General features: G+C 45.2%; 1 protein-coding gene across 2 annotated transcripts; it reads left to right on the top strand.

Annotated features, from left to right (window-relative positions):
* Positions 1-1,071: 1,071 nt before the first annotated feature.
* MINDY1 (MINDY lysine 48 deubiquitinase 1) lies at positions 1,072-12,101 on the top strand. 2 transcript variants are annotated; one of them, XM_043963001.1, is made up of 10 exons: positions 1,072-1,673; positions 6,253-6,704; positions 7,128-7,185; positions 7,552-7,616; positions 8,150-8,308; positions 8,826-8,928; positions 9,147-9,289; positions 10,106-10,297; positions 11,035-11,181; positions 11,494-12,101. In XM_043963001.1, exons 2-10 carry the CDS (start codon positions 6,255-6,257, stop codon positions 11,572-11,574), a joined length of 1,398 nt encoding a protein of 465 aa, XP_043818936.1. In that variant the 5' UTR covers positions 1,072-1,673; positions 6,253-6,254; the 3' UTR covers positions 11,575-12,101. The 2 variants fall into 2 exon arrangements, with proteins under 2 accessions (XP_043818936.1, XP_043818935.1); XM_043963000.1 differs by having other exon boundaries at positions 6,113-6,704.
* The last annotated feature ends 68 nt before the right edge of the window (positions 12,102-12,169 follow it).

Here is a 12,169-nt window from a genome sequence, read left to right as displayed (position 1 = left end):
CCCTGGATTCAGGAGGACCTGAGTTCAAGGCTGGCCTCAGACAGTTGACACTTGATAGCTGTGTGACCCTGAGCAAGTCACTTAACCCTCATTGCCCCGCAAAAAAAAAAAAAAGTTTATTGATTGACTGATACCTTCGATTGCTATATACTCATCTCTATATGTATTGGATCACTGGGTAAAATGTGAGCTTCTTGAAGACAGAGACTGTTTCATTTTTGAAATTGGGAAGTCTGGGAGTAAGGGCAGGTTAGGAGGGGAAAATAATGGGTACTATTTTGGAAACGTTGTATCTGACACGTCTAGGAGGCATTCCAGGCTCTCCATCTTATGATCCTATGAACTTCTCACCACCCTAATCCATCCCTTGCCTTTCCAAGACACAGAATTTCCACCTCCCTCCCCCCCCCCACCCCCCAACTCAGTGCGTCCCATTTCAGGACTTCCATTTGGTACATTGTATTCTTAGCACCTAGCACAGTGCCCGGCTAATATAGTCACCGAATGCTTGTTCAGTTAAACTTGGGGTCCCCTCAGAATTTAGAAATGGAATTCCTACCTTCTTGTCACTTCTCATTACCTTCATCCTCCCCTCCTTACCCCAGTGGTAATGGCTGAGGCAAAGTCAATGGACTGTTCCTTGAAACGTTTTCATTTGCTTATCCATCTTTTTATTTCCCTCTCTGAAGCCCTGCTCCCACTTTGATGCCCCCTAAGTTGGTAATTCATGGGGGTGCCAAAGAACTGGAAACCAGGAGTCTTGGACTGACCGTGCTGCCTTCTCAGTTACGGGTGTAAGGTTGTATAAGGTGTTTGTCTAGGACTCCAAAATGACACAGCACGGGCTTGGGGAGAGGATAGGGGCTAAGAGCACCGAGGAGGGAACAGGGGCAAAGGAAGACAAAATACACGTTGGCATTAAATGATTGATTGCCAATAACACACACCAAAAACCTGGCGAGCTGTTCCCGAGTGCTGGGTGGGCAGCCCGCTGTCCCCTCCCTCTCCTTCCCCTCCCTCTCCTGCTCCTCCTCCCCTCTCTCTTGCTCTTCCCTGCTCTCACCAGAGAGGCACAAGAGTCCTCATCTTCTCTAGCAGCAGTGGGAGGGAACAGAAGGGTTCTGTTGTTTTTCTCTGCTTCCTTCTCGTTCTCCCTCTCCCTCTCTCTGCCTGTCGCCAGCTGCTGACCACGGCAGATGGCCCTTAGGAAAACCTTTTGGAATTCGCCAGTCTACCCTCTGGCCCAGGGAATCTGTCTTTAACTGATGCTTTCTCTCCATAGAAAAAAAGAAGGAAAAAAAGAACAAACAGAAACTTCCCCCTGGAAAAGCAGGCTTTAGCCAGGGCCTGGAGAGCACACCCTAGACCCGGAGACCCTCCCAAAGCCTACAGGGGTCTGTGTATTCGAAGGGTGGACAGGGCGGGGCTGAGGGGAGAAAGCTGAGCGGTGTCAGGAGCATCCTCCCCCCCCCCAACCCCCCCCACTGCCCGACAGTGGTGGGCGTGAGGACGGAAACTGCTTCGACCAAGCCTGGACACCAACCAGCCTGTCCGCCCCAGGTGTTGACAGCTGCAAGAAGCTATTGAAACTGAGCAGAGAGCATCCTTCTCTGGATCGGGAGCCCCCTAGGAAACTCCTGACTGAGTCCCTGAACAACTCCCTTTGGTTTAAGGTAAAACTTTCTTTTAATTACTTCCCTTACCTGACCTCCCTTTCCTTTGGGACACTGACACCACCCCTCCCAAGCTTTATTCCACGCATTCTGAAAGGTCTTCTGAGGAGGGAAAAATATAGGAGTTTTTTTGATCCTTACATTTTCTTCCTTTTAATGCATCTTGCTCCTTTGTGTAGGCAAGTGGATGGCGGCACATGATACTGGTTTGAGTTATTTGGAGGAGAAGCTCTGAACCATGCATTGAGAGTTTCTGGGGAGACTGAAAGGGAATCGGGGACAAAGGGGGACTCAAGTGTAAGAGGGAAGTTTCCTGGGATCTCCTTGAGATAACCCACAAGTCCCTCTTTCCTTTTTGCCTTCTTATCTGTCACTAATTGGTGTTTCCTAAGAATTCAAGAAGGGCCTGAAGGTGACCTTATTTCATCCTCACTGACCTAAGGAGCATGGTTAAGAATTTGGGGGGGCAAGAGGAAGAGAGAATTTATCAATTTTGGTTTGAACAATTCACATAATCTCTTGCTACAATGAAATCCTCTGAAAACCCACTACACCAAGGGTGGGCATAGGGACAAGATGTAGTTTGTATACCTTGAGGAATAGGGAGCTTTCTAGGTCTGGTCATTGTTATTGTTATTATTATTTATTCATTATTATTTTTGCGGGGCAATGAGGGTTTTAAATGACTTACTTGCCCAGGGTCACACAACTAGTAAGTGTCAAGTGTCTGAGGCCACATTTGAACTCAGGTCCTCCTGAATCCAGGGCCAGTGCTTTATCCACCTTCGCCACCTAGCTGCCCCCCACATCTGGTCATTATTTCTAAGACTCAGGTTTTTCTTGTTGTCTAGCCCCCAATTCCTGTTCTAGACTCTTCTGACCTCATAGGACCCCATTCTTTTTTTAAATAAAAAAAATTTTTTTGGAGGCAATCAGGGTTAAGTGACTTGCCCCAGGATCACACAGCTAATAAGTGTCTGAGCTCCAATTTGAATTCTTTTTTTTTTTTTAGTGAGGCAATTGGGGGTTAAGTGACTTGCCGAGGGTCACACAGCTAGTAAGTGTAAAGTGTCTGAGGCTGGATTTGAACTCAGGTCCTCCTGACTCCAGGGTCAGTGCTTTATCCACTGTGCCATCTAGCTGCCCCTCCAATTTGAATTCAAGTCACCTGGCTCCAGGGCTAGTGCTCTATCCACTGTGCCACATAGAAGCTCTGACCCCATTTTTTAAAAAAGAATGTCTGCCTCTGGAGTCTTTGATTAGTTTCCTATACCCTAATTTGTTGTAAATCAATTCTGGCACAAGTGGCTTTCCAAACTGTTCCATCTTTACCAATCATTTTAATATCAACTTCTTGAGTTTTCTTTAAGTGCCCCCTGGAAGATTGGGGGAATAGAAGAGAGAGAGAGAGAGAGAGAGAGAGAGAAGGGAATAAGATATGAAAGTACTTTTTGTGCATTTTGACCTAAAATTAACAAAATACAAATGACATGCAGTAACTATTTTGATACTTAAGTTTAAGGGATGGGTAGTTTGAGTACATGTGCTGCAGCCCTATTCCTTCAATTCTTCTTAACTTTCATTTCCCATTCCCCATTTCCAGTTGTGCCTATCACTTTCACCCTCAAATCCCTATCTGTTTCAAAATTGGGAGCATTCTTGGTTAGCATAGGGAAATGAAGAAGGCATGATTTCTATGAAGATTTCATTTCTCTCTTGGGACCTATATAAAAGGAATATGAACAAGGAAGTTCAAGGGGAGATGTTTTCTAGAGATCAAGGCCTAAGACCCTTTTCATCAACTATCATCCAAGGCATGTTTATGTCCTTATTGCTGCTTAATTAATTGGTTATAGATATAAAGGACACAAAGATAGCTAGATGAATGTAAACAAGAACATGCATTAAATAAGTAAATTAATTATTTATTGATGTAGTCATGTATACCTGAAGCTCAACCTCTTAAGTTCTGGGTTCACAACTGGATACAGCCACATAGGCCATGTATCTTTGTCTTTATTGTTCCCACTGAGTTGCCTTTGGGAAGTTTCAGACTATAACTCAAATTCAGACTCCAAAGATTGGGGTAAAAGGATCCCTAGCTCCTGCTACAAGTACTCAGGGTAATGGTGTATATTGGGTACAGGACAGGCTTTATTCCATTCCTCAGAAAATGCAAAAACAAATATTCACAGTAGTTTCTAAGCAGTCAATAAGATTCTCCCTCCCTTGCCAGTGAGTTCCACTCTCCTTAAAGGGCCTATGTGGTCCTTCAGAGTCTTAGCACCACCCTGTGGTTTCAAATTCCCTTAAGAAGGAAAATGAACTTGAGGTTGTTAGGGAGGTAAACCCCAAATATTCTGGTGAGTTTCTGTTTGCTCTTCATATAGGCATTAAGTCTTAGAATATTATTTTGAATGCTCAGACTATTCCTAGAAAAGAAAAGCATTGCTAGATATGTACCCCCTTTCCCATTGGGCCGGTACCATTCAAATAATTCATGATAGTAGAGAAGGATAGAGATCTTTTGTTCCCTCATGTTGCAGTTTCATTCTCTTGCTACTCTTCCAGCTCAAGGAGCCATGAGTATGATTCTTGTCTTCTTCCCCAAGAGGCTGGTGCTACCCAATAACTTCCCTTCTATCTGTAAAAACCTGAGTGCCAGAATTCTCAGACTTGAAGTTATTAGAGAAATAATCCTAAGGCCAAAGTTGTCCAGGAAATGCCTCCTTCTCTTTTGAGATGGATCTGGGAACCCTCAGAGCCCGGAGCTTACTCTCCTCTCTGTCTTCCAAAAAGGCAAAAAGGATGAAAGGCCTGTTGTGTCTGCTTCTGTCTATAGGCCCTGCATAAAGGAGTCCCTTGACCCAATGACTTAAGTCAACTGATCCATTCTAAATCAATCCACAACAACCTAAACCCATCTCCAATCTATAAGATTAAGTCACTCTCCCTCAGTGAGTTATGAATACATCTACAAATGCCAACAAATATGTTGACACCATCCATAGAGAGAGAGAATTAAAATCTCAGACAAAGATTCATCTCTCTCTCTCTCTCTTTTTTTTTTTTAGTGAGGCAATTGGGGTTAAGTGACTTGCCCAGGGTCACACAGCTAGTAAGTGTTAAGTGTCTGAGGTCAAATTTGAACTCAGGTCCTCCTGAATCCAGGGCCAGTGCTCTATCCACTGCGCCACCTAGCTGGCCCAGATTCATCTCTCTACAGAGCCCCACAAGTTAATCATGGAATTCCCTGATCCTACACCATTATATACAATCAAGGGGAAAATGCATATTGTATATATGTGTGGGGTGGGTGAAGTTCAAAAGAGTGTGAACATATCTGATAAGTAGAACCTAGGAGGAAAGTAATTAGTATCTTCCAATTAGCCCCAAATGGTTTCCTGTACTATTTTAGCCACTGCTTTTGTGCTCTGAGGCTGGAGATCTTGGTGTATGATCAAGGCCTCAATTTAGGTTTCCATAACTTATTCCTATATTTCTCTTCCTCATCCACTGGGAAGTGTTTTCCCAAGCTCTATCTCTTACTCCTCTGCTGCCCTTTGGGGCCATGCAGGACAAGTAGGATATTTTCTCAGAAAAGCATAAAATTTCCCTCAGTGCCCTAAAGGGGCCACTATTCTAATTTACCATCCATCTCTTCTAAAAATTCCAGTATCTTAAACTTATTCAGTCTTTTACCCCTCATGAAAAAGAAGGGAGGAAGCAGATAACTTGTTTGTTGAGGGAATACATCAAGCCTCTGTTCAAGGTTTCTCTTGGGCAGGCAGGTAGCAGGAGCTTGGGTGTAAGACACAGGGATCCAGATTACGATTTCAACCCTTTTCTTTCTAAGAATTGTGGTTGGGGTTATTGTCTTGATGACTCTTCATTTGGTGAGCAGAACACAGGGTTTTTATCTTCTTCTTTTTTTTTTTTTTTTTTTTTAGTGAGGCAATTGGGGTTAAGTGACTTGCCCAGGGTCACATTGCTAGTAAGTGTTAAGTATCTGAGGCCAGGATTTTGAACTCAGGTACTCCTGACTCCAGGGCCCCTGCTCTATCCACTGTACCACCTAGGTTGCCCCCAGTTTTTTATCTTCTATCTCCTTTCCACGTCTCTCTCTCTCTCTCTCTCTCTCTCTCCTTGTTTCTCTTCTCACTCTTGTTCCTTTTATCTTCTCATTCTCTTTGTTTCTGAGAGCTGATTCCAGCCTGTGCTCCTGATTTCACTGGAGTAATCCACCACATATTTGTATGCTTTCTCCTCTTTAGTTCCATCCAGTAACAGCCAGATAGAGGCAGAAAGTGATTAGCCTGTGACCTTACTGTTTATACAAGCCAGGAAAAGAAGAAGTCAGTCCTGTTTATAGGCAGTAGAGGGACAGTGCCTGAACCACACCCAGATTTTCATCACTGTCACTCTCCTCCTTTTCCTAGGCTTTCCTGGATCTGCCTATATCTGATGCTTCACTTTTCCCTGAACTATTCACTGTGCTGATAGCCAAGGCTGGATTGATCATATTGTGGTCACTGGGGAGAGTTCACCTGTGGAACACAACCTACTTGCTTCCTTCTAGTCATGGAGCATCCTCAAGCCAGCCAGCCATCCTCTGATGAGATCGGAGCTCCAGAAGCAGACACCCTTGAAAATAATGAAGTCCTATCAGAGCCAGAGTTAGACCCTAAGGACAAAGATGCTCAAGATACTAAAGGAGCAGTTGGAGGGCAGGAACCAATAGACCAAGTCTCACTACTTAGCCAGGACGAGGGGAACCTGGAATCACCACCTCCAGATGATCCACAACAGCCAGAACCAGCCCTAGACACCCAGACATCAGCAGAGGCAGCAAAGGCAGAGGCCAGCCCCCAGGAGCTTCCCCAGTCTCCTTCAAACCATCAGTCTGAGCCTGACTTTTATTGTGTGAAGTGGATCCCCTGGAAGGGGGAGCGGACACCCATTATCACTCAGAGCACCAATGGGCCTTGTCCACTCCTTGCCATCATGAACATTCTCTTTCTTCAGTGGAAGGTATGAGCACATGTGCACTTGGGAAGGGGGGAGGAGGGGGAAAAGGTGTGGTGTGGTGTAGAGGAGACACAGGAAGAGTTTCTGCAGAGGGGAAGCATGGAGTGCCTCCTTCTCTGGTTACCTTCCCCATCATTCCTGTTTCTTTCGAATGGAAACAGAACTTCACATTGTATCACCTGTTTCAAGTAACTCAGAGATAGATGCCATCCTTCTTTGTCCTATCCCCTTGAAAAATGGGAAGTCTTTCCTGGTGTTTAATCTTCATTTTCTTTTTACTCTCCTTGTAGATGTTTTTACTTATATCACTTCATCCCCCTAGCCTTTTTTCCCTTTTTTTGTCCCTTTCTCTACAATTCTTTGTATTCTGGAATTTGTGAAAGGACAGACACCATTAATTCTTTAGGTATTTCTTCTTGTTTTCAGGTGAAGCTGGCACCTCAAAAGGAAGTGATCACTTCAGATGAGCTGATGGCACACCTTGGTGAGTGGGTTGCATGTGGACTGGAGTGTATTCAGTGCAGCCCTGCAGGTAGTTGATTTGTCTAGAATTGAAATTCAGAATAGCAAGGGATTTTCCTTGTTAGACATTCTCTATAAGTCTGGCTGGTTAAAAAACAGCAGATCGGTAGTCAGGAGACCTGAATTTGACCTGTTGCTTGGCTACTACCTTTCTGTATAGCCTCTCTGGGCTTGTTTGCTCATCTATTAAATTAGGGGGTTGAGACTAGATGAATTCTAATATATTTTCATATCTGGGTTCTATTATGAATCTCCAATTCTCCACAATAAGGAAATACCTGTTTGGGAGGTTTGTCAGGGTTAGTTCATAAGGGACTTTCTATTGTAGGAGACTGCCTACTATCCATCAAACCACAAGAGAAGTCAGAAGCACTGCAGTTAAATTTTCAGCAGGTAAGGCAGGAGGGATTTCCAAGATAGTTAGAGATCTGAAGAAAGAAGATTTGGAGGGAATGGAGGTGGGTAATTTATTTTTTTGTTTGTTTGGCTTTTTTACCACTGGGCAATTTAGACAAACCTCCCATCCTTCCCTGGTATGTTTCTCTTTCCCCTGTTTTTTTTGTTTTTGGCGGGGCAATGGGGGTTAAGTGACTTGCCCAGGGTCACACAGCTAGTAAGTGTGAAGTGTCTGAGGCTGGATTCGAACTCAGGTACTCCTGAATCCAGGGCCAGTGTTTTATCCACTGCCCCACCCAGCTGCCCCCCCTCTTTCCCCCATTTTTAAGGCAGGGGTTCTTTCCCCTGGAAAGATCCTTATCTGTTTGGGTTGAAGATGCAAAAGGCAGAGATCAGGAGGGGATGAATCTTGAATCAAGACTGAGGGGTCTAGGGAGTACAGAAATAGCAGGATTCAGTTGTCTTTTTGGAGATGTGTGGAGGGTATGAAGGTATGGGATGGCTTCTTTGTCCCTCCCCCTCCCCTACAGAATGTGGATGATGCGATGACAGTATTACCCAAACTGGCCACGGGTCTGGATGTCAATGTGCGATTCACAGGCGTCTCTGATTTTGAATACACACCTGAATGCAGTGTCTTTGACCTACTTGGAATTCCCCTCTACCATGGCTGGCTGGTAGATCCACAGGTAAGAGTTTGGGGCAGCTAGGTGGTGCAGTGGATAGAGCACCCGCCCTGGAGTCAAGAGTACCTGAGTTCAAATCCAGCCTCAGACACTTGACACTTACTAGCTGTGTGACCCTGGGCAAGTCACTTAACCCTAATTGCCTCCAAAAAAAAAAGGGTGAATGAGTTCAATTTCTCCAAAGAAAATTGACACAGGAGGAGATACTCAGGAGAGCAGCAAGGACAGAATAGGGGTTAAGAGGAAAAGGAGAGGAAGAGGGATGAGCCAGCCATTTTCTAATGGACAATAAGAGGACAATGGTTGATGGGAATTTCTGGGCAGAGTAACCTTAAACAAAAGATATTAAAATGAAGTGTTAATACCACATGTAAACCTGTACCAATTCTTTGAGTTGAGAGATATCAGACCTTTGGTCATGTTACCTAGGTAGGCTATAAGCAGTCTTTTTTTTTTCCCTGGGGGGGTAGGAGGGAGAACTAATGTTCCCTTCATTCATTCAACTTCATCATCCCTACAGAGCCCTGAGGCTGTGAGTGCAGTTGGCAAACTGAGCTATAATCAGTTGGTGGAGAAGATCATCACCTGTAAGCACTCAAATGATACCAACCTAGTGACTGAAGGTAATGCCCTTACTCTCTACTGTTGGAACACACCCCTGCTTTATGGGGAGGGGAGACTGAGGCAGGCAATAGGGGAGGTGGAGGTAATGTTTGGGGAGATAAGAATAATTGGACTTTAAAGGACCCCCAGAGTTTTAGGGTCATCTCTGGGTGATCCTTTCAGTTTTGGACTCTGCACCTAAACCAAAATTCATTCCAATCTGTGTTTTCATTGCCAGGCCTAATTGCAGAACAGTTCCTGGAAGTGACAGCAGCACAGTTGACATACCACGGACTATGTGAGCTAACAGCGGCTGCCAAGGAAGGAGAACTCAGTGTCTTTTTTCGAAACAATCACTTTAGCACTATGATCAAGCATAAGGTGATGGAGGTTTCAGCGGGTTAGGGGTTTACACATTCCCACTGACCTCTTTCCTACATGCTATTCTCCCCACTTAAACTGATGTCCTTCAGTGAAGAATTTGGATGTGACTCCATTTCCATAGCCCTTGGGTAGGTAGCAGGTGTTGCAGTGAGGAAGGGGCAGGGAGAACAGGGCCACAGGGATCACATATTTAAGATACATTTATGCTCAGGGGCAGCTAGGTGGTACAGTGGATAGAGCACCGGCCCTGGAGTCAGGAGTACCTGAGTTCAAAGCCGGCCTCAGACACTTAACACTTACTAGCTGTGTGACCCTGGGCAAGTCACTTAACCCCAATTGCCTCACTAAAAAAAAAAAAAGATACATTTATGCTCAGATATCCCCTTATTTCCAAATAATGCACTAAGGTTCCTTCTAGCTCTAAATCTATGATCCCGTGGAAACATGGGCTTAAAAAAAAAAGATGCAAATAACCAAAATTATGCTCACATCCTTTTACCAAATGGGGGGGGGGTTAAATGTGCCCCCAGGTGCTTCCTATAACTTGTATCTCCACAAAAATCCCCAACGCTTCAGGGGCAGCTAGGTGGCACAGTGGATAAAGCACTGGCCCTGGATTCAGGAGGATCTGAGTTCAAATCCGATCTCGGACACTTGACACTAGCTGTGTGACCCTGGGCAAGTCACTTAATCCCCATTGCCCTGCAGAAAAAATAAATAAAATAAAAGAGTAATCAGCCCCAAATTACAAAAAAAAAAATCCCCAAGGCTTCTAGCAATTGTTTTCTGAACACTCTCTTCTTACTTTGACAGAGTCATCTCTACCTACTGGTCACTGATCAGGGCTTTCTTCAGGAGGAACAGGTGGTTTGGGAGAGCCTACACAATGTGGATGGAGACAGCTGCTTCTGTGACTCAGACTTCCACCTAAGCCACACTCTGGGCAAGGAGGCTGGGGCAGGGAGTGGGGCTCAATCTCAGGAAACACAACGACAAGTGGATCAGGTGAGTGGGAAAGGCAGGGGTTTACAACAGCTTCAGGGGGCAAGAGCAAGTAAGGAGTAAGGGAGCTAATTTGATGTTTAAACTGATTTTGATGATCTAGTCCAGGTTCTCAAGCATTTCTGTATCATCAACCTCTTTGGCAGTCTGGTGAAGCCTATAGACTCCTTCCCAAAATGTGTTTTTGTTTTTGTTTTGTGTTTTCCCCAATTTGCAATGGAAGGAAATGCTAGTTTTCAATTAGAGGTTAGTGAAAATGAAATTGTATTCCCCACCCCCCATCCAACTTTATAAACCCCCTGAAATCTTTCCACGGACACATGGATTCCTGGCTCTGTGAATCTCAAGTTAGGGGATAAAATGTAGACTATCCATCTACTTCCTTTCTTTTCCTGCCCTCTGTTTCCCTACTTATTGTCTGGGATATCTCCAATTATACAAAGTGAACTGGTTTTTTGTTTTGTTTTGGCTGCAAGGGAGATAAAGGGCTGGTGATTTGGCGGGGGGGGGGGGGGGGGGGGGGGGGGGGGGGGGGGGGGGGGGGGGGGCGGGGGAGACTTATTTATAAAGCATGGGATATCTCCAATTATACAAAGTGAACTGGTTTTTTGTTTTGTTTTGGCTGCAAGGGAGATAAAGGGCTGGTGATTTGGGGGGGGGGGCGGGGGAGACTTATTTATAAAGCAAGACCTGAGTCTCCATAGTGTCTTTCCTCCTCAGCTCCTATTTTCTTTTTTCAGGACTATATGATTGCCCTGTCCCTCCAGCAACAACAGCAACAAGGTACTTTAGGTCTCAGTGATCTGGAACTGGCCAGGCAGCTGCAGCAGGAGGAATACCAGCAACAGCAGGCACAGCCCATGCCACCCCGAGCCCCATCACCACAGGTAACCCACCCTATTAATGTTTTCCCAGCACTAGCCCTAGTACTTCCTCCTAATACTCCCTTCTTTGGTCGGTCTCTGATGCTAGTCCTTTCCCCCAAATGCTTCTTTATCAGTGTTCCCAACCCTTTTTTCTTCCCTTCAAACTCCCACACCTCCCAAGACTCTGCCCTCCTGAGACTGATTCTGATTATCAGTATCGCCATTCACTTTTGTCTTCTCTACTGTCCCATCAGCCTGGAATCCCAAACTCCACTTTTTCTGACACTTTTCCAGAGTTGATAACAATTTGACCAATTGTTTATGTTGATACAGGAGAGAGGAGCCTCATCTGGACGTCCGGCTGGAGAACGTAGGCAGCGGCCAAAGCAGGAGTCAGACTGCATCCTTCTCTAGCCGTACCCCAAGCCAAGCAGCTGTGCCTAGTCTGATGGGCCCCACTCCTTTGAGAGGCTTCTCATTATGGCTCCTCCATTTGCCCGCCTGTTCACCCCAGCCCTTCTGGGTTTTCTTAGTAGTGGGGTACTAGGGAGCAGGGAGCAACAGCCATGGCAAGAGCTGATCAAGTCCATGGGGCTATTCTCAGTGTTGTCCATGGGTTGTGCCTCCTATATCTCACACCCACTTGCTGCTGTCCCCTGATCCTTCTCCCCATTACACAGGGAAGCATCAAGATGAAGGGCAGGGCTTCATGCTGCCCCATCTTCTGCTCCCTAATACAGAGACATTAATGCACAGACTCAGGCTCCTGGGTGAAATTTCTTAGTCTAGAGTGGCCCTTTCTCCCCACATCCAGTTGGCTGGACTTCTCTTGGCTGTCTCCAGGGTATGCTTTTTCATTTTGGTTTCAGGGTTTTGTTTGGGTTTCTACCTGGCATTTGTAATGCCTTCTTGGAAGTTTGAAAATAAAACTTCTTTCCTGAGTTGTTGTTTCGTGTGTGCGTTTAACCTTAGCTTTCTTTTTTGTTTGTTTTTTGGTGAGGCAATTGGG

Source organism: Dromiciops gliroides, chromosome 4 (genome assembly GCF_019393635.1).
Source record: "Dromiciops gliroides isolate mDroGli1 chromosome 4, mDroGli1.pri, whole genome shotgun sequence".
NCBI classification, from domain to species: Eukaryota; Metazoa; Chordata; class Mammalia; order Microbiotheria; family Microbiotheriidae; genus Dromiciops; species Dromiciops gliroides.
The sequence above is the reverse complement of the archived record's forward strand: the minus strand, read 5'-3'. Positions and strand labels throughout refer to the sequence as shown.